We start from the raw sequence: 21,871 nt of genomic DNA, 5'->3' as shown, positions 1-21,871 counted from the left end.
CACTAATCAAAACGATCCTTCAAAGGTCAGCTGTTCATTCATTCATGTAAACCATCATATCCAATGGTTATCAGTTTAAAAGATTAATAAATCCTGACCTTAGACTTTCTAGTTCACAATGTGGACTCCCCAGTCCACCACACAGCATCTTCACTCCTGAATCCTGCAGGTTGTTGGTACTAAGGTCCAACTCTTTTAGCCTGGAGGACTGGGAGCTGAGAACTGAGGACAGAGCTTCACAGCTTCTCTCTGAGAGGTTACAGTCACTCAGGCTAAGGATACACATAAAGAGAAAAAAAGTTCAGTTATCAATTGCTTACAAAAAGTAAAAAAAAGATAATAAAAAATCTGTCCATCCATTTTTATCTGCTTATCCAGGTCTGTGTCACGGGGGCAACAGCCTCAGCGGAGTTCATCTATGATGGCACTATAGAGTTCAATTTCTGTTTCTTTAAGATGCTATGAAATTAATACCCAGCTACTTCCCTGCATTAATGGATTATCATTTTATAAAAAGCTCTTTCTAAATAAGAAACTAATCCCAATAAGGGATAGGGTTGAGGGCGGAGGGTTTTGAGTATCCCTATGATCCAGAGAGCTGTGTTGTCGGGGCCGTTAGCCCCAGTAGGGTCTCCCATGGCAAATTGGTCTCAGAGGAGGGGTCAGGTTAAGAGCGATTTAAAGATCCTGGAACGGCACCAGTTAAGGACAGTCACCTCGCCCAGACAAAGGAAACTATATGTCACGGACACTGGGGTAAAGAGAGGAGCAGGGCTGTCAACTGATCACCCCCTGGTGGTGAGTTGGATCCGTTGGCAGGAAGACTGCAGGACAGACCTTATAAGCAAAAACAGCTAGCGAGGGTGAAATTTGAACATCTAGTGCAGACCCCTGTTTACACGGTCTACAACTCACTCCTCTCACATAACGTGGGAGGATGGGGACATGGAATCTGAATGGACCATGTTCCTTCCAAGAGCTGTGGCCTGAAGGTTGTCAGTGCCTGTCAGCCAATGAGGAGGGAACTCGTCAAGCTGAAGAAGGAGGCCTTTTGTGCTGGGTTGTCTCATGGGTCACCTGAAAGAGCTGACAGGTACTCAGGGGCTAAAAGGGCTGCAGCATTGATTTGTTGAGGCATGGAGAAAGACTTTTGGTGCCCATGTATAACCAAAGCGAGAGCTGTGTCCGCATTCTTGGCACTAGGTCAAACTAATTCACAATGCGTGTTGGACTCAGGGCTTCCCCTTTTCACCGATCCTGTTTGTGATTTTCATGCACAGGACCTGGGTGTGTAGTCATGGAGATGAGAGCATCTGGTTTTCAGAACATCAGGGTTACATCTCTGCTTTTTACATATGATGTGGTTCTGTTGGCTTCTTCAAGCCATGACCTTCAGCTTCAGTTTATACTTACAGAGCTTTGTTGGAGGCTTTGACCACTGGCAGCAGCCTCAGAAGAGCCTCCTCTGAAGCAGAGTATTTCTTCAGGTCAAACACATCCAGATCTTTTCCTGATGACAGTAAGATGAAGACCAGAGCTGACCACTGAGCAGGAGACAGTTTATCTGTGGAGAGACTTCCTGATTTCAGGAATTTTTGGATCTCCTCCACTAGAGAACGATCATTCAGTTCATTCAGACAGTGGAACAGATTGATGCTTCTCTCTGCAGACAGATTCTCACTGATCTTCTCCTTGATGTAATCAACTGTTTCCTGATTGGTCTGTGAGCTACTTCCTGTCTGTGTCAGCAGGCCTCGTAGGAGACTCTGATTGGTCTGCAGTGAAAGACCCAGGAGGAAGCGGAGGAACAGGTCCAGGTGTCCATTTGGACTCTGCAAGGCCTTGTTCACAGCACTCTGGTAGAAGAGAGTCTCTGCACATGGATCCTCTTTTGTTTCAGACTTCTGGGACGTTGTTTGTTGGTCTCCCATCAGGTTGACTCCAGAGTTGATGAAGGTCAGATGGACATGAAGAGCAGCCAGAAACTCCTGAACACTCAGATGGATGAAGCAGAACACCTTCTCCTGGTACAGCCCTCTCTCCTCTTTAAAGATCTGTGTGAACACTCCTGAGCACACTGAGGCTGCTGAGATATCGATGCCACACTCTGTCAGGTCTGATTCATAGAAGATCAGGTTTCCTTTCTGCAGCTGCTCAAAAGCCAGTTTTCCCAGAGACTCAATCATCTTCCTGCTCTCTGGACTCCAGTGTGGATCTGTCTCAGCTCCTCCATCATACTTGACCTTCTTCACTTTGGCCTGAACCACCAGGAAGTGGATGTACATCTCAGTCAGGGTCTTGGGCAGCTCTCCTCCCTCTCTGGTTTTCAACACATCCTCCAGAACTGTAGCAGTGATCCAGCAGAAGACTGGGATGTGGCACATGATGTGGAGGCTTCGTGATGTCTGGATGTGGGAGATGATCCTGCTGGCCTGCTTCTTATCTTTGAATCTCTTCCTGAAGTACTCCTCCTTCTGTGGGTCAGTGAACCCTCTGACCTCTGTCACCATGCCAACACAGTCAGGAGGGATCTGATTGGCTGCTGCAGGTCGTGTGGTTATCCAGAGGCGAGCAGAGGGAAGCAGTTTCCCTCTGATGAGGTTTGTCAGCAGCACATCCACTGAGGTGGACTCTGTAACATCAGTCAGGGGCTCCTTGTTGTGGAAGTCCAGAGGAAGTCGACACTCATCCAGACCGTCAAAGATGAACACAACCTGGAACTCTTCAAAGCTGCAGATTCCTGCTTCTTTGGTTTCAGTAAAGAAGTGATGAACAAGTTCCACCAAGCTGAACTTTTTCTCTTTCAGCACATTCAGCTCTCTGAAAGTGAATGGAAACATGAACTGGATGTCCTGGTTGGCTTTGCCTTCAGCCCAGTCCAGAGTGAACTTCTGTGTTAAGACTGTTTTCCCAATGCCAGCCACTCCCTTTGTCATCACTGTTCTGATTGGTTCATCTCTTCCAGGTGGGAGTTTAAAGATGTCTTCTTGTCTGATGGTTGTTTCTGCTCTGCCTGCTTTCCTGGATGCTGTTTCAATCTGTCTGATCTCATGTTCATCATTGACCTCTCCAGTCCCTCCCTCTGTGATGTAGAGCTCTGTGTAGATCTGATTCAGAAGGGTTGGGTTTCCTGCTTTAGAAATCCCCTCAAACACACACTGGAACTTCTTCTTCAGAGCAGATTTAAGTTTAAGTTGAGAAACTGAAGGAATAAGTTCTAAACAACAACAAATAAGACAAAATTAGTTAGTAAGAAATGAATTTCCCCAAATAAGTAATATTTGAATATCTGATGTTCAGTGTGTTAAGACATCAGTAAATGTTTTATTTATCCAGCAGGTTAAATATTTAAATCTACAGTGGCCCTGAAGGTCAAAACAGAACAACATTTAAGAAACACGACAACATTTACCAAAATACGACATTTCAGATTACAGATGGCTAATGTTATGATGGGTCGAGAGCATATCGCGAACTACATCATATGTATGTCCTTTGTTGAAATACTCTCTCATCAGTTCAAGCTCATTTGCCATCCTTTCAAACTGAGTTTAAAATTCCTACAAGGACGCTGCCGAGAGAAACAGGAAATGACATGTCGTCAGACTTGGGTTCGTCCAATCACAAACAAGAAGTGTTGTCCCCATGGTCCCTACCCTTTCCGTAATCTGAAATGTCGTCGTGTTTTCTTAAATGTTGTTGTGTTTTGACCCTCAGGGCCACCGTAGAGAAATCCTCTTACTGCTCTGCAGACGGTTAGCCAGCTCCTCCTGCTTCATTCTCCTCAGGAAGTGAACTGTGATCTTCACTAATGCCTCTCTGCTGCTCCTCTGCTCTTCATCCTCATCTTCCCTCTGACTCTCTAAGCATTCTGGGTAATCTGGACTCAGAACCTTCTGGATATTCTTCAGCTCCTCCTTCACAAAAGTGACCATGTTGTCCTCCAGCAGCTGGAACAGAATACTATATGAATGAGCCAATCAGACTGAAATCATGGAGCCAAACATCAGATCCATGTTGGACACACTGACAATCCACTGGTCTACAAAGTGCAGCATGGAGATGACTGTGAACAGAATAGATGGAAAAGTAGTTGTTGTACATGTACAGACCATAAATATGGAGTCCAGCTGTGTTTGATGCTGCTGGGCAGACTGACCACTGGGAACCTCTGAGCTCTGCTGGTCCACTCTGTGGAGGAATCATGAAGAACAAAGCTCCATCTACATGTGAATAGTTAATATGCCTCCCTGGAGAAGAATAAGTTCACAAGTGCTACTGAGCCCACTGAGAGTTTGTATGTAAGGTCTTATAACACTGAGAGAAGCAATATCTTCTTCACAAATTTCTGAAATTCTTCTTTAAGTTGTTCTTAAGAAATTCTAAAGAAAACTCTACGTCAGCCTCATGAATATGTTCTTAGAACGGAAAATTGTTTGCATCTTTGCTCTTAGTGCAGTGCAGCAGGACTGAACTGCTCAGGTTTCTGAGCAGGGACTGGGACTCCATTCCCTCAGAGATTCGTAAGACCATGAACTCTACTCTGAACATCCCTCACTGAAGTGGTACCAGCAGAGGAGGCACAGGAAACAGAAGAGAGGTGGACTGAAGGCTAACGTTAACCCCCACAAACCAGCCATTCCAAGCCTTTTTCTCGCAAACTCCCAGTCACTCGACAACAAGATGGATAAGCTATGACTGTGGATTACCTCGTGCCGTTTGGATTACTGTGGGATGGTAATAATAGAGACTCGATTGGGCTCTCTTAACCCCCTCACTGTGATCGAGCTAATGGACCATGCTACATGCACCACAACAAAGACTGGCACTGTGTTCCTGATCCAGAAGCCGTGACTCAACAATGATGTGCAGGCCTGGTTCAAAGCAATGAGGCCTTCAAGTCTGGAGATCAGCAGGCTTACAGAGAGGCACACCGTTCACTGCAGAAATGCATCAAAAAGGGCAAAGTGCAAATCAAGCAAAGCAGCACACCGAGGAGCACATTCCCAGGAAAAACTCCAGGCACATGTGGCAGGAGATCGAGACAAGTAAAGTGCTCAAGTAAAGTCGGATGACACACCCATACAGCTGCAGCAGCAGGTGAGGGCATAAAGTCAACACAAGGAAAGCAGCAGGTCCAGACGGTGTCACAGGAAGGGTGCTTAAAGTATACGCAGACCAGCCAGTAGAGGTTTTCACAACCATCTTCAGCCTCTCGCTGCTGCAGTCTATAGTTTCCATCTGCCTAAAGTCAGACACTAGAGCCCGACCGATATGGGATTTTTAAGGCCAATACCGATACAAATATTTGGTGATTTAAAAATCCGATATATCGGCCAATATATATTTTTTAAAAACGAAATTCCAGATATGTGTAACACAACATAAACAGATTTCCCTAACATTAGTTATATGTAGTGATTTACGAGTCCTCTCAAAAATAATAGGATAATGAAGTTTAAAAATAACTTGTTTTATTGTCACAACAAAACAGAAGAACTTCAGCTCGCACACACAGCCACCCGCCCTTCAGCAACCGCTGCTCTCCTCCTGCTGGAGCCAGGCTGCCCAGCCCAACTTGCACACTCAGCAACCCGCCCAGTGTTGTCAGGTGGGAAATGTAGTATTATCATACCAGAGACATAAAATTATCGTTTTTTGAGGGAAATTATCGTATACCCGTCATAACCAAAATAACAAGTTTAATAAGTCACTATAGTCACTGTAGTGTTGAACAGCGTCTAACAGGCACTCACGGCTTTGCGTCAAACAATGACGAGTGGGAACTAATGAGCCAAATCATGAGGCCTGGAGGCCACCTACTGTTAGGAACTTCTGAGGTAAACGCATGCACGTCACTCGTAGCTCACATAGAAAAGCACGATTGGCTTGAAACTTGTCACATGGAAATGGAAATGCCTTCAGGGTTCACAAAAAAATCTGACAGACAGTTGCGACAGGCTGATAACAACCGATTACAACCACACATTCACAGAATGGTCAAATTATCGTATATTTGGTCTTTTTTGTGATTATTAATCGTACATCGTACACAGGGCAAAATTATCGTACAAATATGATAATTATTGTACACCTGGCAACACTGAACCCACCCTAACTTTTATGCAAAATCTGTTTAATACTTTTTCTCTATGTCTAAATGTTCACTCCTCGCATGCCTAACTTATGTTTTACAATGTCTCTAACTACAGATATGCTAGTTATAAAATACTTTATTGAGGCAGAATAAGTTTGTTGTAGTTTCCAAGCTCATTAATGTTAGCGGTCTTCCACTGATAGTCATGGCATTAGCTAGCTTTGTGGTTAGTCTATGATAAACCATAATTTAGCAATGGATAACGTCATATGCTGCTGCAAATGTCTCTAAAAAATATTTTTTCCAAATAATGGGCCGGGGAGAGACGATACGCCTCATTGCTATAACTGTCACGCTATTAAAGAAATACATCTTCAGTCACATTGTCAAGAGTTAAACCGACAGTCAGTCAACTAACAACAACGTACGAGCTAAATTAGTTTCACTCTTGGCTTAAGCCTAGTTTATGCCATCATTGAGCATTCGAAGTCCTGCGTCGAGGGAACACATTGCTCTGCAATTCACCATGCAGCTGGGGGCGTATGTCTGTGTGGTTTCAGGGGTTATAGCCGAATCCTTGCTTTTTCTTCCGGTCACAGTTAACAACAGTAAACAATGTTGAAACAAATGTTGAAGTGCAGGCGACAGAGAAGACGTATCTATCATTCACACCAGAAACACCATCGCCAAACGACACCACCACTGTGGGACTGATTAACAACAACGAATCAGCATAAAGGGAGGAGGTTCAACATCTGAGGTGATGGTGTGACAGCAACTTGGAACCGAATACATCTGAATACATCCACAAACAAAAATCTCCTCATAAATTAAAAGGACGTGTCAGTGGTCCCTAATTTGCATAGGCAAACACCCAGAAAGGCCCATAAAAGGGCATTAGACTGAAGGGCCGTGTGCAAACACATTCAGCATTCTTTTGAGATGCCTATGGCTCCTTTTATTGCGGAGTGAGCGTGTGTGTGCGTGCATCTGATTAGATAAAACCTCCTGGTGAGTCTGAAAGTTGGTCAGTGGAGTTATTAACCAGGAGGCTTGGCCATATCCTAGATCTCCTAATAAAAGAAATCATGATAAAAAGCTACTGTAGCAGAACATTTTAATTCTTAAAAGATATGTACGAATGAGCCATGTATCACCAGCTGATCGCGCAGCTGATGGACTCTTACCTAAGAACAAAGGTTAGAACAAATCCTGGATAAGAAAACATTGGTGAATGCCAAAGTCTTCTTTAAAAGTGTGTCAGCAGAACTGTTGGTGAACGAGACCTAATGTATGCACCAGCAAAATCTATAATGTTCAAACATTTAGCTGCAGCTCACCTATTTGCAGCAGAAGGTTGCACAGTTTGAAATGAAATACCAAGATCCTTTGACTCATTGCTCTTTAGGGACAAACAGCTGGGCCCAGGTTCAGGTTCAGGTCTGAAAGAACAGTATGTCTCTTATTAAAGTTCACATACTGTGAAATTCACCCTGACATTTCATCACATTGAAAACAAGAAATACAACATGCTCCTATATTTTGAATTCTATCACCACAAACAAGATGTTATCTATGGAGGCCTTCAGTCAATGATGGAAATATCAACAATGACGTCTCAGACTCAGCACAGGGAGGTGTATTGTCATGGTGTGATCCGGGGCCTAAACAGTCTCATCTCTTTCCCTCCCCCTTGTCTGTGGGCTCAATTGCAGAGGCATTAAAAAAAAAACTATGCACAATATGAGGTGGGTAGACACCTTGTTTCCTGGATGTAAACAGCTGCCCGTGATCAGTTAACAAGGTCTGCTCTCTTGTTGTGGTATTGTACAAAAGCTTTTCAGAAATCATTTAAAAAGTTTGACGTCTATGTGAATTTTTATTCAACACCTGCAGTTGCAGCATAAAAAATCCCAGCTCGAATTGATTCAGTTAAAGTTCACATATTTACAACATTTACATACAACTCACCTATTTGCAACAGAAGGTTGGTCCGTTTGAAATGAAATACCAAGATCTTTTGACTCATTGCTTCTTATGGACAAACAGCTGGGTCCAGATTCAGGTTCAGACTCATTTTCAGGTTCAGGTTCTGGTTCAGGTTGGCTCCTGTGAATAAAGGTGGTTTGGTGATGTGAGTGCTGAGCTCTGACATGGAGAAGAGTCATGGACAGTTAGAGATGGTCATCTCACCTCTGAGCTTTGCTCTGGCTCTCATGTTCCCCACACAGAGTGGTTTTAGTGACCTCACACTGATCCATGCTGCTGAATTCACATCAGCTCACACACACTTTCTACCTGCATCTGAAGAGGAAACACATCTAGATGAAGCAAAGTGAAGAGCAGCCCAGCACACACAGTATCCTTTTCACAGTTAACTAGTAAACTATTGGGAGAAATTACTGATCTTTTTGTGTTCACACCACAGGAACTGTGGCTAGTCGTACTTTCTACCATTTGTAAAAGTACAACTAGACTTTTAAAATGCACAAAAAATAATATTACAAAATCAAAGCCCTTAAAACCAGACTAATGGATGCAGATAATGCAGATGAGGACTGAATCACTTCTGTATGTACACTCAGCAAGACTCAGTGGTTCTAGGCACTCTAGCGCATATATTTCATAACAACAGTAAAGTGCATGTTAATCCAGTTGAATTACCAATTAAACTGCTCTCATTCACATACAGTAAATATCCTTTTCCATCATATGGATTTAAACTGAAGTAACAAACAAAAGGACTGAGATTTACAGATATTATTTGGCATTATGTGGCAGAAAATGTAGCTTTTGTCTGAGACACAATAACTGACACTGAGTTTATTTCTCTTTACAGCTTCAACACTGAACCATCCAATCACTCAGATCAAACTACTAATAATCAGGGTTAAGATTTTTAAAACAAACAAAAAACAAAGAATATTAATGTTTATCAGTTTGTAGAAAATAACTGGCAACAAAGTTCACTGATAAGGATTTCATTTCTCATTATTCCAGCCAATGGAAATTTGATCTGATCACTGTAAATGTCTGTTTGCCACCAGAATATTTCACTAATTTCCCTCCAGCTGTGCAGCAACAACAGAACTGATGATGTAGGTACAGTACATCATTTCAGCATCGACTCTGTGTGTTGAGGAGATATTAGTTACATTAGAGCTGCATTACTCATGAATCAGAAGTATTTTTAAAATCTAATCTTCACTTTTTCCAAGCTGCATACAAGAATTATTCAATTTGTTTGACTGGCCCTGAAATATAACGTAAAATGCTCCCAGTCTCCATTTAAAATTAATGTCTTTAACATGTTGAAGTGCTATTTAAAAACTTTAAAAACGGCTCCTAAGTCAAAGTGTTGATGCTGATCAGTGACTGGACGGAGGACCTCAGCTCTGCTTTCACTGTTTCCTCTGCCGGGGACGGTAAGTCTCCAAAAGCTTCAACATAACTGATTCATGTTGGATTACAGCAGTAAAATTCACACTTCTGCTCTGAAAAGGAGTACAAGTATAAATCAGTAAAACACAAAGATATCAACTCAAACCTGCAATATAGCTGCTAATATATAACAATATATATATATATATATATAACATAACAACTTAACAACGCTAATGTTAGGTAAATGTTGCCTGTTTACTTTATGCACCTTAAAAGCTGAATCACGAATAAAATAATCACCATAAAATAAACTCTTGTTGAAAATATTTATATAATCAGGCCCACGAACCCTTAACGAAGCTTTAACATATCACCAACGGCATCACAGGAGTCTTTTAATTTGCGTAAGAAGACGCAGACAGACGGAGCTGCTCTCCAGCGGACGTCAGGCCGCTTTTTGCAGCTCAGACAGCGGGGAAAGCAGCGGATGATCTCCGTGTCCTCTACATGCTGATTCATTTAGTAAAAGCCGTGGATTTATGCTGGAATAAGTTACCGAGAGCTAGTGTTAAAGAGACAAACAGATATGGCTGCTTACCTTAACCCACAGAACACCAGCTCACATTATAAAACGAAAGAGAATCGCAGGACGTTGTGACTCAGAGAGGTGTGACCTAAACCTAAAGTTAGAGATCAGACACATCACACACAGTTCGGTTCGGCTGGATGTGAACTGTTGAGGAAGATAAAATGTTTCTAAACATCTGTGAATGGGGGAGAAAAGGTCACACTTATGTGACTATGTTTAGAGCTAAATATGCTTAGTAATTAGACTCTGACGAAAGTGTTTTTGGAAGCTTTCTCGCCGGCGTTTCCTCTTCCGGTTTGACATCATTGGCGGTGCAGCGTGCGTGTGGTTTACCTCTGTAACTGTAGATATCATTCTGGACATTTTACCCTCATTATGACAGCGCCAAAAGTTATCTTCAGGCAGTGTTCATCATTATTGTGGCCTGACACTTTGAATCAGTGTATATTTAAACATAACTATACATTCTATAAATGCACAGAAACTACAGAAACCTGGCTGCAGCAGGAGGATCATGTTAGCATTAATGAATCAACCCCTTAGCAAAAAGTAGTTTATTCAAGTGTACTACGAGCAGGGTGCGATTTGCCGGTGGGGATGGTGGGGACCACCCCCTCTAAAATGTTTCTCAAAATTACCCCCTCCCCCCTTCTATTTTTTTCACAAATCGCACCCTGACTACGAGTATAGTTATTTTATATTAAAACTGAGGCAGTATACTTGAAGTTTTACTTTTTATATACTATATTTTATGTACTTTTGAATAGTATAGTAAAGTATACTTGGCTTATACTGAAAAATATAAAGAAAAGTGTAAGACTAAGTAAATTAATACTAAGACTTACACTTCAACACTAAAGTTTATAATTGCACTTTTTACTTCTTTCTGCTACAAAGTGCTAATACTTAGTTTATCTTGATCAAAGTACAGAATAAGGTCAAGTCGTTGACTCAGCAAAGAAGGACTTGATTTCATAGAGGCTCTTTGTTTTTTTAAATGCACATCTTTAATTATTTAAGCAGGTATGTCCAATTACACTGTATGTTGTCTTTTAAAATGTTATATAGCTGTATCAAACTTGTTCTCAACATTCTGTCTTGTGATTTTGTAAATACATTACAGTCTAATATACAGACAGGATGAGTTAACTTTAGCTATAGTGTAGTGGTAAGATTGACACCTTTCATGTATGTGATCTGGATTCAAATTCCCTGCATGAAAGGTACTACCTCCAGTACTTACAAGTATACTTATAAGTATACTTAAGTTATAACAACAAGTAAAATAGCAATAAATAGTATTGTTTAAGTAAATCTAAGTTCACAAACTAAAATGTGGACTGGAAGTATATACCTAGTACACCAGTAGTATATAGATGAGTACTTGTACTTGTTGTTTACTTGAAAGTGTACTTTTATAAACTTAAAATGACCTTATAATGTATACTTAAAGAATACTTTTATAAACTTAAAAATGTTCCAATTTAGTCCAAAGAAGTATTAAATTAGTACACTTTCTAGTACACTAAAAGTACATGGTCTGTAGTATACTTGCTATACTTATACTCAAGCATGCTTAATAAAATGAATTTCAAGTATACTACTTTTAGGGTCCTGGGGTCCGGTCCAACAGTCTTTTTTATCCAGGAAGGTTCCAAACTGAATGAAATTAATAAAATTGAAGTATCTGAGCAGCTGCCATGAAAGAGCAGACGCAGACAGTGAGGGGGTGGGGTTTATTCCAAACTCTCAGCTGGTCTCCCATTGGTTACCATCTGTGATGTCAGAAGCAGACACATTTCTACTGGCTCCTGAATCCAGGAGGCGGTCTTGTGGAAGCGGTTCTGGATGAATGGCTGGATCCTGACTCTCCATTTTCCTGCCTAACGTTCATGTCAGTCTGAGCTTCTGCTGGACTTTGACATCTTCACTACTCTGACACTTCAGACTTTCTTTTCCTCCTCTCACACATTAAAGCAGGAGCGTCTGAGCTGTGAATGTGATGAGCATCGGCCATCTTTACATGTCTGAGTTTACAAGCTGAGATTCCTGTTTGAAACAGCTGTTTTCGGCCAGCTCATGAAGAAATCTATCAACCCTCCAGAGTATAAAACATTCAGAGTAAAGGCTTGATTAGAAACAAAAATAAAAAAATATGTCTCTTTAATAAGGAACAATCTATCAACATCTTCTCGAAAACCTTTTTCTTTAACCTTCTTCATTCTGCATCTTTCAAATGAGTAAAGAGAGACTTTATCTTCATCAGGATGATGAAGCTGGATGAAGTGTTTCCAAAGTGGATCCACCAGCCCATCAGTGAGCAGTTTCACTGAGTCTCCCGGATGGTTGTAGCTCAGGTCCAGCTCTCTCAGTTGGGAGGGGTTGGAGGTCAGAGCTGAGGCCAGAGAAGCACAGCCTTCCTCTGTGATCAGACAGCCTGACTTCCTGGAAACCTGCTCAGACCTGCCTAAGGCCCAGAAACCACAAGAACAACACAGCAAAGCACGATTGTGATATTCCTGTTTCAAACAACTGTTTTAACCACCCCATGGTTTAAAAATATCAAGCTCAACACAAAAGATCAACTATTAAGTTATAAGCTATATAAGGAGTTATGCCCAGATAAAGGAAAAACTTTCATGTCTCTTCAACAATGATGAATTATACATAAGCTGCCCTGACAGCTTTTAAATCATATCTTTTAAATCTTTTTGTTTAACCCAGGCAGCTTCTTATCCTTCATCAGTGTGTACAGCCACACCTTCATCTCTCCTCTGTGAAAATATGTCGTTTGGCTGCTCTATTACAGATATAATAGAACTGCAGACGTTATTAGTTGTGTTTAAAGCAAAAAACTAAATATTGCAAAGGTTGTTTGGGTTTACTGCAAAAGATGGAAATCATAGAAGGAAATCTGATCTCAAACATCAAATGGCTCGTACCAATTTAAAACAAATGTGTATCTCAGCTGCTGGAGTCAAACTTTGGAATTCTCAACATAATCATTTAAAAGGTTGTTCAGATGTTTCCCTGTTCAAAAAAATGTAGAAGGAGAACATAATTAGACATTATAGACTGGAACTCTAACTTACTAATCTATTTTGAGTTTTCTATGTGTTGCAGTTAATAAGAGTGTTTGATGGTGAATGTAAATAGAAATAATAAACCATCTTAGTAATGTTGGTGAGAACATCAGTATTACTGTATGTGAGGAGTTGTAGTTACTGACCGTGACCACTGGAGGACAGTGATGATCGTAGTTTCTCTGTTACAGTCAACATGATGACAATGACGGCATAAGATAAATAAATAAATAATAAAGCCAAGACATATATCTACACACACACACACACACATATATATATACAGTAATTCAGTAAAATAATCAATAAAACAGTTTTGTGGTGCTTTATAAATGGTGATATAAAGTATGGAGGATTGTTTTATCTCCATTTTGAATGACACGTACGGAAATTATGAAAAAAACCCAAATCACAATTTACGGGTGGGTATATTGTCACTGAATACGGCACAAATTCCCCCACCCCTCTGGTTTTCTCGTGTTTCAGACACAAAATTGAAGTGAGTTGGACTAGATTCAATCAGGACTGTATCAGCTGTGTTTTTGTTGAGCCACGTCTCAGTTAAAAACATAAAATCAAGATTGTGAGAGGAAATAAAACTATTAATTAAGAATAATTTGTTACTTAAAGATCTGACATTGAGTACAGCTCAGAGATAACAGCTGTGGGCACAGATGGTGGGAGCTGTGCTGGAGGGGCTTTGGTCGGTGGAGCAGGCTGAGGAGGGAGAAGGGCTCGATGCTTCTTTGAGGACAGAATTCTTGATCCCGCCATGTTTGGCGTGAGAGGAACCATTTTAATCCCTGATTTCACCAAGTTTTCAAGGTGATCAGGAAGTCTCAGGGGTGACGGTGGAGAAGAGAACGATAGTGAAACATGTCTGAAGGGTGTATATGCAGCAGGTGGATCCCAGGCCTGTGGTGAAGGTGATGGAGGAGCTGCTGAATCCTGTGTTTGGGATACTGGAGGTGCTGCTGTGGTTGCAGCGGTTGAATCCTTTTTTGGGTCCTTGGGTGGCAGGAGCTCTGCTCTTGCTCCTCTTTTCTCTCAGCGGCAGCACAGGACCCGGTCCTGGTTCTGGCCCATGCTGATCCGTCAGAGTGTGGAGGAAATTATCTGTCAGTCCTCTCAGTCCACCTCTGTTCTAGTGTGGGCCTTTTCCTTTAAACAGGACATCTCTTTGCCAGAAAAGATTAAAGTTCTCAATGAAATGCAGTCCTCTGGACTCACAGACTTTGGACAGCCATGTGTTCAACTGAAGCAGCCAGCTTCAGCTGAACTATATATATTTGTTTTGTATACTTTGTTTTGGTCTCTTCAATAAAGAACTCCATTCTTACATTTACTTCATTTATTAACCAGAGAGTAATGTGCTACATGCTGCGTTTACATGTTCTTCTTCTACCAGATATTTACTGATGTAACTCCTGTCTGTTGGTGACTCTAAATTGTCCTTAGTAGTGAGTGTGAGCGTGTCTGTGGTTATTTGTCTATGTGAGTCCCTGTGATGGACTGGTGACCTGTCCAGGGTGTACCCCGCCTCTCACCCGATGACCGCTGGGATAGGCACCAGCTCCCCTGCAACCCGATCGTCGGATTAAGTTGGTATAGAAAATGGATGGATGGAACTCCTGTCTGCCGATACAACAATACTGACACCTGTAGTTGGTCTGAAGCAGAACACCACAAATCATCACAACCTTTGGTCATCTTTGGCAAGCATGAGATGGCACAAACATACAAGGACAGTGTTGTTGCATGGAAAAGCTACCAGGCAACCAGCAAACAGGGAAACGTTGCACAGATGGTAGCATCTGCAAATGTGAGTGAGATAGTAGAGAGAAGAGAGAATCTCAGGCAAACTGTTGCAGTCACTTCTATGTTAAGGGGACAGGGACTCCCTTTTCATGGCCATGATGAAGGTAGAGACAGCTCAAAGTGGGAATTTTCTTGCGTGCATGGAGCTTTTGAACGAATTTGATCCTTTTCTTCAAAAACATAATCCCCCATCAAATGCTCAGTTTATCTCAACAACATCCCAGAATGAGAAGATTGACTGTTGTGCCCAGGAAGTTGTGTGTGAGTGTGACCAGTGTCATTGTGTCTGAAATGTCCCAAATCTATGCCATCATGGCAGATGGAGCAGTTAGCTGTGTGTGTCAGCTATGTGTCAGGGGGGGGCAGCACTTGCAGAGATAAAATCATTTGATGTCCAATTCATTGCAAATGAGCTGCAACAGCAGATCCAAAACAATGGTCTTGCAGAGCTTAAGTGAGTAGCACAAACATATGATAGTGCAGCTGTCATGAGTGGGTCCACTGGAGGTGTACAAGCACATTTTAGAAGGCTCCACCTGAAGATATCTATGTGCATTGTTATGCTCATGAATCTAACCTGGTGTTGGCCATTCCAGAGGCTGTGGAGCTTTTCAGCTTGTTGGAGTGTGTGTACTCTTTCTTCAGCACCTCCCTAGTGAATCATCATATGTTCATGTAGGCTCAGGCAAGGCTTGGATTGACAACAATTGAGCTTGTGCAACTTTCAAACACTTGCTGAGCATGTCAGTTGCGATCGATCAGTGCAGTTCTTGAAGCATTGTCTGCCATTTTGGAGTGCCTTTCTGCCATTGGATCCCCCAAAGCTGTTGGTCTAAGAGCAAAGCTCTATAAGTTCTCAGCAGTCTATGCACTACTGATGTTTCAGTCACTTCTGTCTGTGACCGAAGGACTCCACAACCTCCTTCAGAAAGAGACTGTAGACCTGGCAGAAGCTTTGATCTGCAAACAAGCAGTGTGTGACACACTTTAGAGCAAACGCACTGATGCATTTGCCACAGAGCTGCTTGAGAGAACCAAAGCCCTGTACCACACCCACAGTATCCCTGAACCAGGTGCCAAGGCATAAACAGAGGAAAATGGAGGATTTTGTGCTGGAGGCAACTGCACGTTCCCACACTCGTAGCATGGTTGGCGAGCTTGAGCAAAGATTTTGCAGTATAGATGCAGGGCTAGTGAAAGGCATTTAGACATGCAGTCCTAAACGTGAATCACACACTTGAATGATCTTGCAAAACACAACAGCATTGACCAGAAAACAAAGTTCTGGTGGCCAGAAACTTTCATGTCCGGAAAACAGAGGCTGGATGTTCACCCGAAGATATATTGTCTGTAAACAACCTCCTTGATTCTCTTACCGTCAGCTGATTTAAATGTTAATCTTTCATCCATCACAAACAAACTAGATGGAAAATACAGGCTGAATCCAGACAAACAGGTTCATTGCAGACCTGTAGAAGCATCTTTTGTCACTCTGTATGTTTTTTTCCATCAGGTGACTCTGTGGGTTTGTCTTTTCATTGTATGGTTTACTTCTACAATGATTTCACAGAAATTATTTTAGTGTTTTCACAGACAACCCTTGCTTTATCTTGGAATAAATCTAAAATTTAATGCCAGAAAAAGGGTAAGAAAATAATTTCCTGTTGCAGGAGCTACTGATACTGCAGCCTCTCTGTGAGCTGTTGCCCTTCAGGCAGATTTCATGTAAATGTTCTTGTGTCATAACTGAAGGTAACTTAGTGGCCAATATAGATACATCCCAGGTCCCCAAAGAATGATGAAACAGTTTGATCAGAAGGTGAACACAATGATATTTCATGGATAAAGTGGATAAAATACCGTATTTTTCAGACCATAAGGTGCACTTAAAATCCTTAAATTTTTTCAAAAATCGACATTGCGCCTTAAAATGCGGTGCGCCTAATGTATGAATTCATTCTGGTTGTGCTTTCTGACCTAGAACCACGCAGCGGTATGCACGCAGCGGTATCCACGCAGCGGTATCCACGCAGCGGTATCCATGCAGCGGTACGTGCATGACTGCTCTATACTGTGCTTTTGTGACATGGCTGAATGGAGAAATACCCGACGAGCCTCTAACACCGGGAGGATATACGATCTTCATGGCAGACGCTGAGAGGAGCGGTAAGACTCGCGGCGGAGGAACAGCCATACACGTCAAGCAGTGCTGGTGCACTGACTGTAAAGTTATCTCACGCTTTTGTTCTGAGGACGTGGAATATTTAACCCTGAGATGCAGACTGTTTTTCTTACCTTCTTTAATCAATGTAACCTTCTGAAAAATCTGCCAAAATATCACCAGTATGTGACCTTTCCCACTAGAGGTAAAAACACACTAGACCAATGCTATAGCAATTTAAGAAAAGCATATTTAGCTGAGCCCAAACCCCACTTTGGAAAATCAGATCACTTAGCAATCCTGATCAAGCCTACTTACATCAAACAGCTGAAAGCTAACCCAGTCAAAGTCAGAACTGTTAACATCTGGACTGACAGTGCAACGGCTAAACTGCAAGGCTGTCTTGAGCTTACAGACATGAACATCTTCAAGGAAGCTACAAGTAACATACACGACTATACAGAGACTGTCAGTGACTATATCAGCTGGTGCACTTCAATCTGTGTCCCCTCAAAAACTGTCTGTGTCTTTCCAAATCAGAAGCCCTGGTTTAACACATACACACTAAAATCAGGAAAAGACAGGAGGCTTTCAATGCAAGTGACAGCGAGGAGTATAAGCGGGCCCGATATGAAGTGCAGAGGTCCATCAGAGCTGCAAAGAAGGCACACTCCCACACTCAAAGCTTGAAAGCTTCTATCTGCAAAATAACACAGGCAGTATGTGGCAGGGCGTCAAATCACTCACTAACTATACAAGCAGCGCCAACAGCACGGAGGCTAAGGACACAGATCTGCCTGACTGTCTTAACAGGTTTTACACCAGATTTGACTAAATAAACACAGACTCTCCCTCTAAACTTCCCACCAACACAGAGGACCCCGCTCTCCTGGTGACAAACACACAGGTCCTGAGGGCGCTGAAAAAGGTGAACCCCCACAAGGCTGCGGGACCAGATGGTGTGTCACCAAGAGTGCTCTTGTAGTGAACAGCTGGTAGATGTGTACACCGACATCTTCAATCTATCCTTAAAACAAGCTGTAGTCCCACGCATATTTAAGTCCTCTATCATTATACCAGTCCCAAAGAAATCTGACATATCCACCCTGAACGACTACAGACCAGTGGCACTTGTGTCTGGAGAAGCTGGTATGCACACACATTGACTCTCTGGTTCTGGTCACAGCTGATCCCCTACAGTTTGCGTACCGGCCCAACAGATCAGTGGATGATGCCGTAGCCATGGCCCTCTATCATACACTACAACATCTAGACCGCAGAAGGACATATGTCAGGCTGCTTTTCCTTGACTATAGCTCAGCCTTTAATACCATCCATACCTGGCAAACTGATTATAAAGTTAACTGACTTGGGGGTCCCACCCACCACCTGCAACTGGATTCTGTATTTCCTCATGGACAGACCACAGGTGGTGAGGATGGGAGGCAGGATTTCAGCTGAGCTCACAGTCAGCACAGGGTCTCCACAGGGCTGCTGTCTCAGCCCTACACTCTTCACCTTGTACACCAGCGACTGCATCTCCACCCGGGATGACACCATCATCATCAACTACGCGGATGACACAACCATCCTGGGTCTGATCAAAGGTGGGGACGAGTTGGGGTACAGGGGTCTGATCAAGGACGGTGAGGAGAATCACCTTATCCTCAATGTAGACAAAAGCAAAGAACTTATAATGGACTTTAGGAAGAAAGCCCCCCCTCTGCAGCCCGTTAACATCAGTGGGACTGAGGTGGAGAGAGTGGTCAGCTACAGGTTCCTTGGTCTTCAGTTAGCGGCAAATCTAAGCTGGTCTGCAAACACCACTGCCACGGTGAAAAAGGCCCAGCAGCGGCTGCACTTCATCAGACTGCTCAGGAAGGCTGTCCTGAACCTCCGCCCCCTCACCCAAGCATACAAAGGTTTGGTGGAGAGCATCCTCACAACCGGTATCACTGTGTGCTACGGTAATACCACCCAGGCAGAGAGGAGGGCTCTTCAGAGGGTGATCAAGACTGCAGAGAGGATCATAAAAACAAAACTTCCCTCTATGGACACCATTTACACACAACGCTGCACGAAGAAGGCACATAGCATAATCAGAGACACACATCACCCAGCACACAACCTCCTCAAACATAAACACTCTACATACAACCTTAGACAAAGCAGAACGGACAGTGTCATCACACGGAAAACACGCTTTTACAACAGTTTCTTCCCTGCTACTGTAAGACTGATGGCAAAAGCAAAGTACCATCAGTCCTCTTGACCTGTCTACCTCTGTTCATTGACAATCAACCGGGAGACGTGCAATATCCTCAGGTGAAGTGTAAAGCGTCTGATATTTATTGATATTTAGTATTATTTTATTATTTTTTTATTGTTGTTTTAGTTTTTAATGTTCACTCCTTCTCATGTTTGTACTCTGAGTGTCCTCTGCACAAGAATTCCTATGTACCTTAACAAATGTACAAATGACAAATAAACTTTATCTATATCTTTATCTTTAACTGATTTTATGTGGTACACGGCACTCAACAATCTGTCAAAATGTTTTAGGACGGCCTTGGAAGCTGCACTGCTTGATGGATTGAGCATTACGGCCACCGTAGTCACGAGCCTCGTGGAGTAATACGATCTGTGCTTCAACATTAAGGTGTGTGCATTCATTCATTTTCTATACCCGCTGCCCCAAAAATGGCTCCTGTTAAGACACATGCTTACGAAGTGGATTTCAAACTTTTGTTCTTGTGCGCTACTTTCGCTCACATCCTGTGCATCTCTTGGGGTAAAGCCCCCCACCCCACCCCGTCCTTAAAGCCTAGTGACGCCCCTGGTGTGTAACATGCAGTGTAACTTGACTGTATGATAACTAAAGTGCAATTAAAATAGGGAGGAGGAGAGATGCAGCAGAGCGATCCCCGCTGCTCGTACACAGCGGATACTCCACAGCACCACTGTGATGAATAAATGACAAATGAAATCATTTCTGCAACCAAAATAATCACTGGTTGATACAGATTTAAAAAAAACAAAAACATAGAAAAAGTAACAATTTTCTGTATTGACAAGCTTTATTTGGAATAAATATGTCGTAATGCTGCTGTTGTTTTTCACCTCTACCGTCACGCCTTCTTCACACAGTCTGACTGGATGTTATGAAAATAAACACTGGTGTTGTCTGTGATAACTGAAAAGAATGACTCATAAAAGCACCTTCACCTTCGTCCTTCTCACACCACATAACACACTGAAATAAGAAAAATTAACAAGAAGATCCACATTTAAGTGCACAATGTATAAAGTAAAGCAGTGAAGTGTTAACAGTGAGTAAATTAGAGTTAAATCCTGCACATAAACACGGGGCTGAGCTTTGAAACAATATTTTTCACTGACTTTGCTGGAGACCGACTTCAGATTTGTTTTTCTGTCACAATCACAACTTTTAATGATTAACACGCATCTCCTGTGAGCGCTAATTCTCACGTGTCCCTGTCCTCTGACTGAAATGAACATTCCTGTAACATCTTCCTGGCCTGTGTGTGCCATACAGGTGATAAACTCTCAGAGGCTGCTGTCAGATAACAGCTTGAGGGAAACTTTGAAGGATCCTGAAACATGTAGGCATTCATGTTCCTGAGGATCTGTTAAAGATCAAATTAAAACAGATGCATATTAAACATTTTGGTACATAAAAAGTCAACATTGATGAAGACCAAAGGCACCTTTTAAAAAGGAGCTGCATAACCTGAGCATTGTTTAATATGAGAAAACTGCTCAGTGAGACATGATGGAGGAAATAAGCAGATGATGGCTGATAGGAGTCAGGAGTGAGAGTAAGACTGATGAAACTCATTTTAAAACAAATCAGAAATGTTACAACAAGGTTACAAGCTGCTGTTAAACTCAGAGATAAAGATGAAATCAGATCCTGTTGCTGCTCCTCCCTCCTACCTGTCCTGCCCCCATCAGGGGTGGAGCTCTGACTGATTCCAGCAGCAGCTCACCTGTGTCTCAGTCTGTGGAGCCTCGTCTTCTTCAACACTTGGTTTGAACAAACTGTGAGTCTGAACTTTGTCTTCAGTAACTTTCCTGTTTGTTTCTGCTCTGTAATGTTTGGGGAACATGTTCACTTCTTATTTCAGCTCCAGTTTGATCACTGTTGTGTTTGAAGAAAAATCTGCATGATTATCATTTACATTGTTATTGATTAGAAACATATTATTTATTGTTTTATTCATATATAAATAAATAAACCACATTAAGTTATAATTTGTGGGAATAACTGTGTTTTCTTTCCATTAAAGTCAGACACAGAAACTCACTGCTGTTTATCTTTGATTCCTTTTAAGACAAAATGTAACATCCTGGATGAAGGTGTGGTTTTGTTGCTGTGTAACAGGAGTCAGGCAGGTTTAAGTTTCATTACCTTGATCATAACCCTCCTCCATGTCCCAGTACAGTCAGTATACATCAGAACAGTTTTTCCTTGTTTCTCAGTGTTGAAAGCATGAACTGATAAAACAGTTTTAGTGGCATCTATAACATAAGTTTCTGAATAGGGAAATTGCTGGAACTGGAGTTTTGAAAAGTTTCTTGTTTCATTTTTACCTTTTATTGCATGTATTAATTTAAAATATCTGTTTTATTTTATAGCATCACTTTGTTGAGACTCCAGAAATACAATTAATGACAATAATGATTCAACTGAGAATCAGAGCCAATCAGAGCAGCAG

At 42.0% G+C, this 21,871-nt stretch overlaps 1 protein-coding gene across 1 annotated transcript in view; it reads right to left on the bottom strand.

Annotated features, from left to right (window-relative positions):
- Positions 1 to 8,411, bottom strand: part of LOC140314142 (uncharacterized) — a 206,422-nt gene extending 198,011 nt beyond the window's left edge. Inside the window, exons 1-6 of the mRNA XM_072395081.1 lie at positions 8,291 to 8,411; positions 8,069 to 8,206; positions 4,113 to 4,191; positions 3,743 to 3,950; positions 1,414 to 3,217; positions 99 to 272 (exon numbers count right to left, since the gene is read on the bottom strand). Coding sequence (XP_072251182.1) covers positions 99 to 272; positions 1,414 to 3,217; positions 3,743 to 3,950; positions 4,113 to 4,191; positions 8,069 to 8,206; positions 8,291 to 8,358 — 2,471 coding nt within the window. The 5' untranslated portion in view covers positions 8,359 to 8,411. The remainder of the gene's footprint in view (positions 1 to 98; positions 273 to 1,413; positions 3,218 to 3,742; positions 3,951 to 4,112; positions 4,192 to 8,068; positions 8,207 to 8,290) is intronic.
- Positions 8,412 to 21,871: the final 13,460 nt, after the last annotated feature.

Source organism: Leuresthes tenuis, unplaced genomic scaffold, assembly GCF_036924035.1.
Source record: "Leuresthes tenuis unplaced genomic scaffold, fLeuTen1.0.hap1 SCAF_1, whole genome shotgun sequence".
Classification (NCBI taxonomy): Eukaryota; Metazoa; Chordata; class Actinopteri; order Atheriniformes; family Atherinopsidae; genus Leuresthes; species Leuresthes tenuis.
The sequence above is the reverse complement of the archived record's forward strand: the minus strand, read 5'-3'. Positions and strand labels throughout refer to the sequence as shown.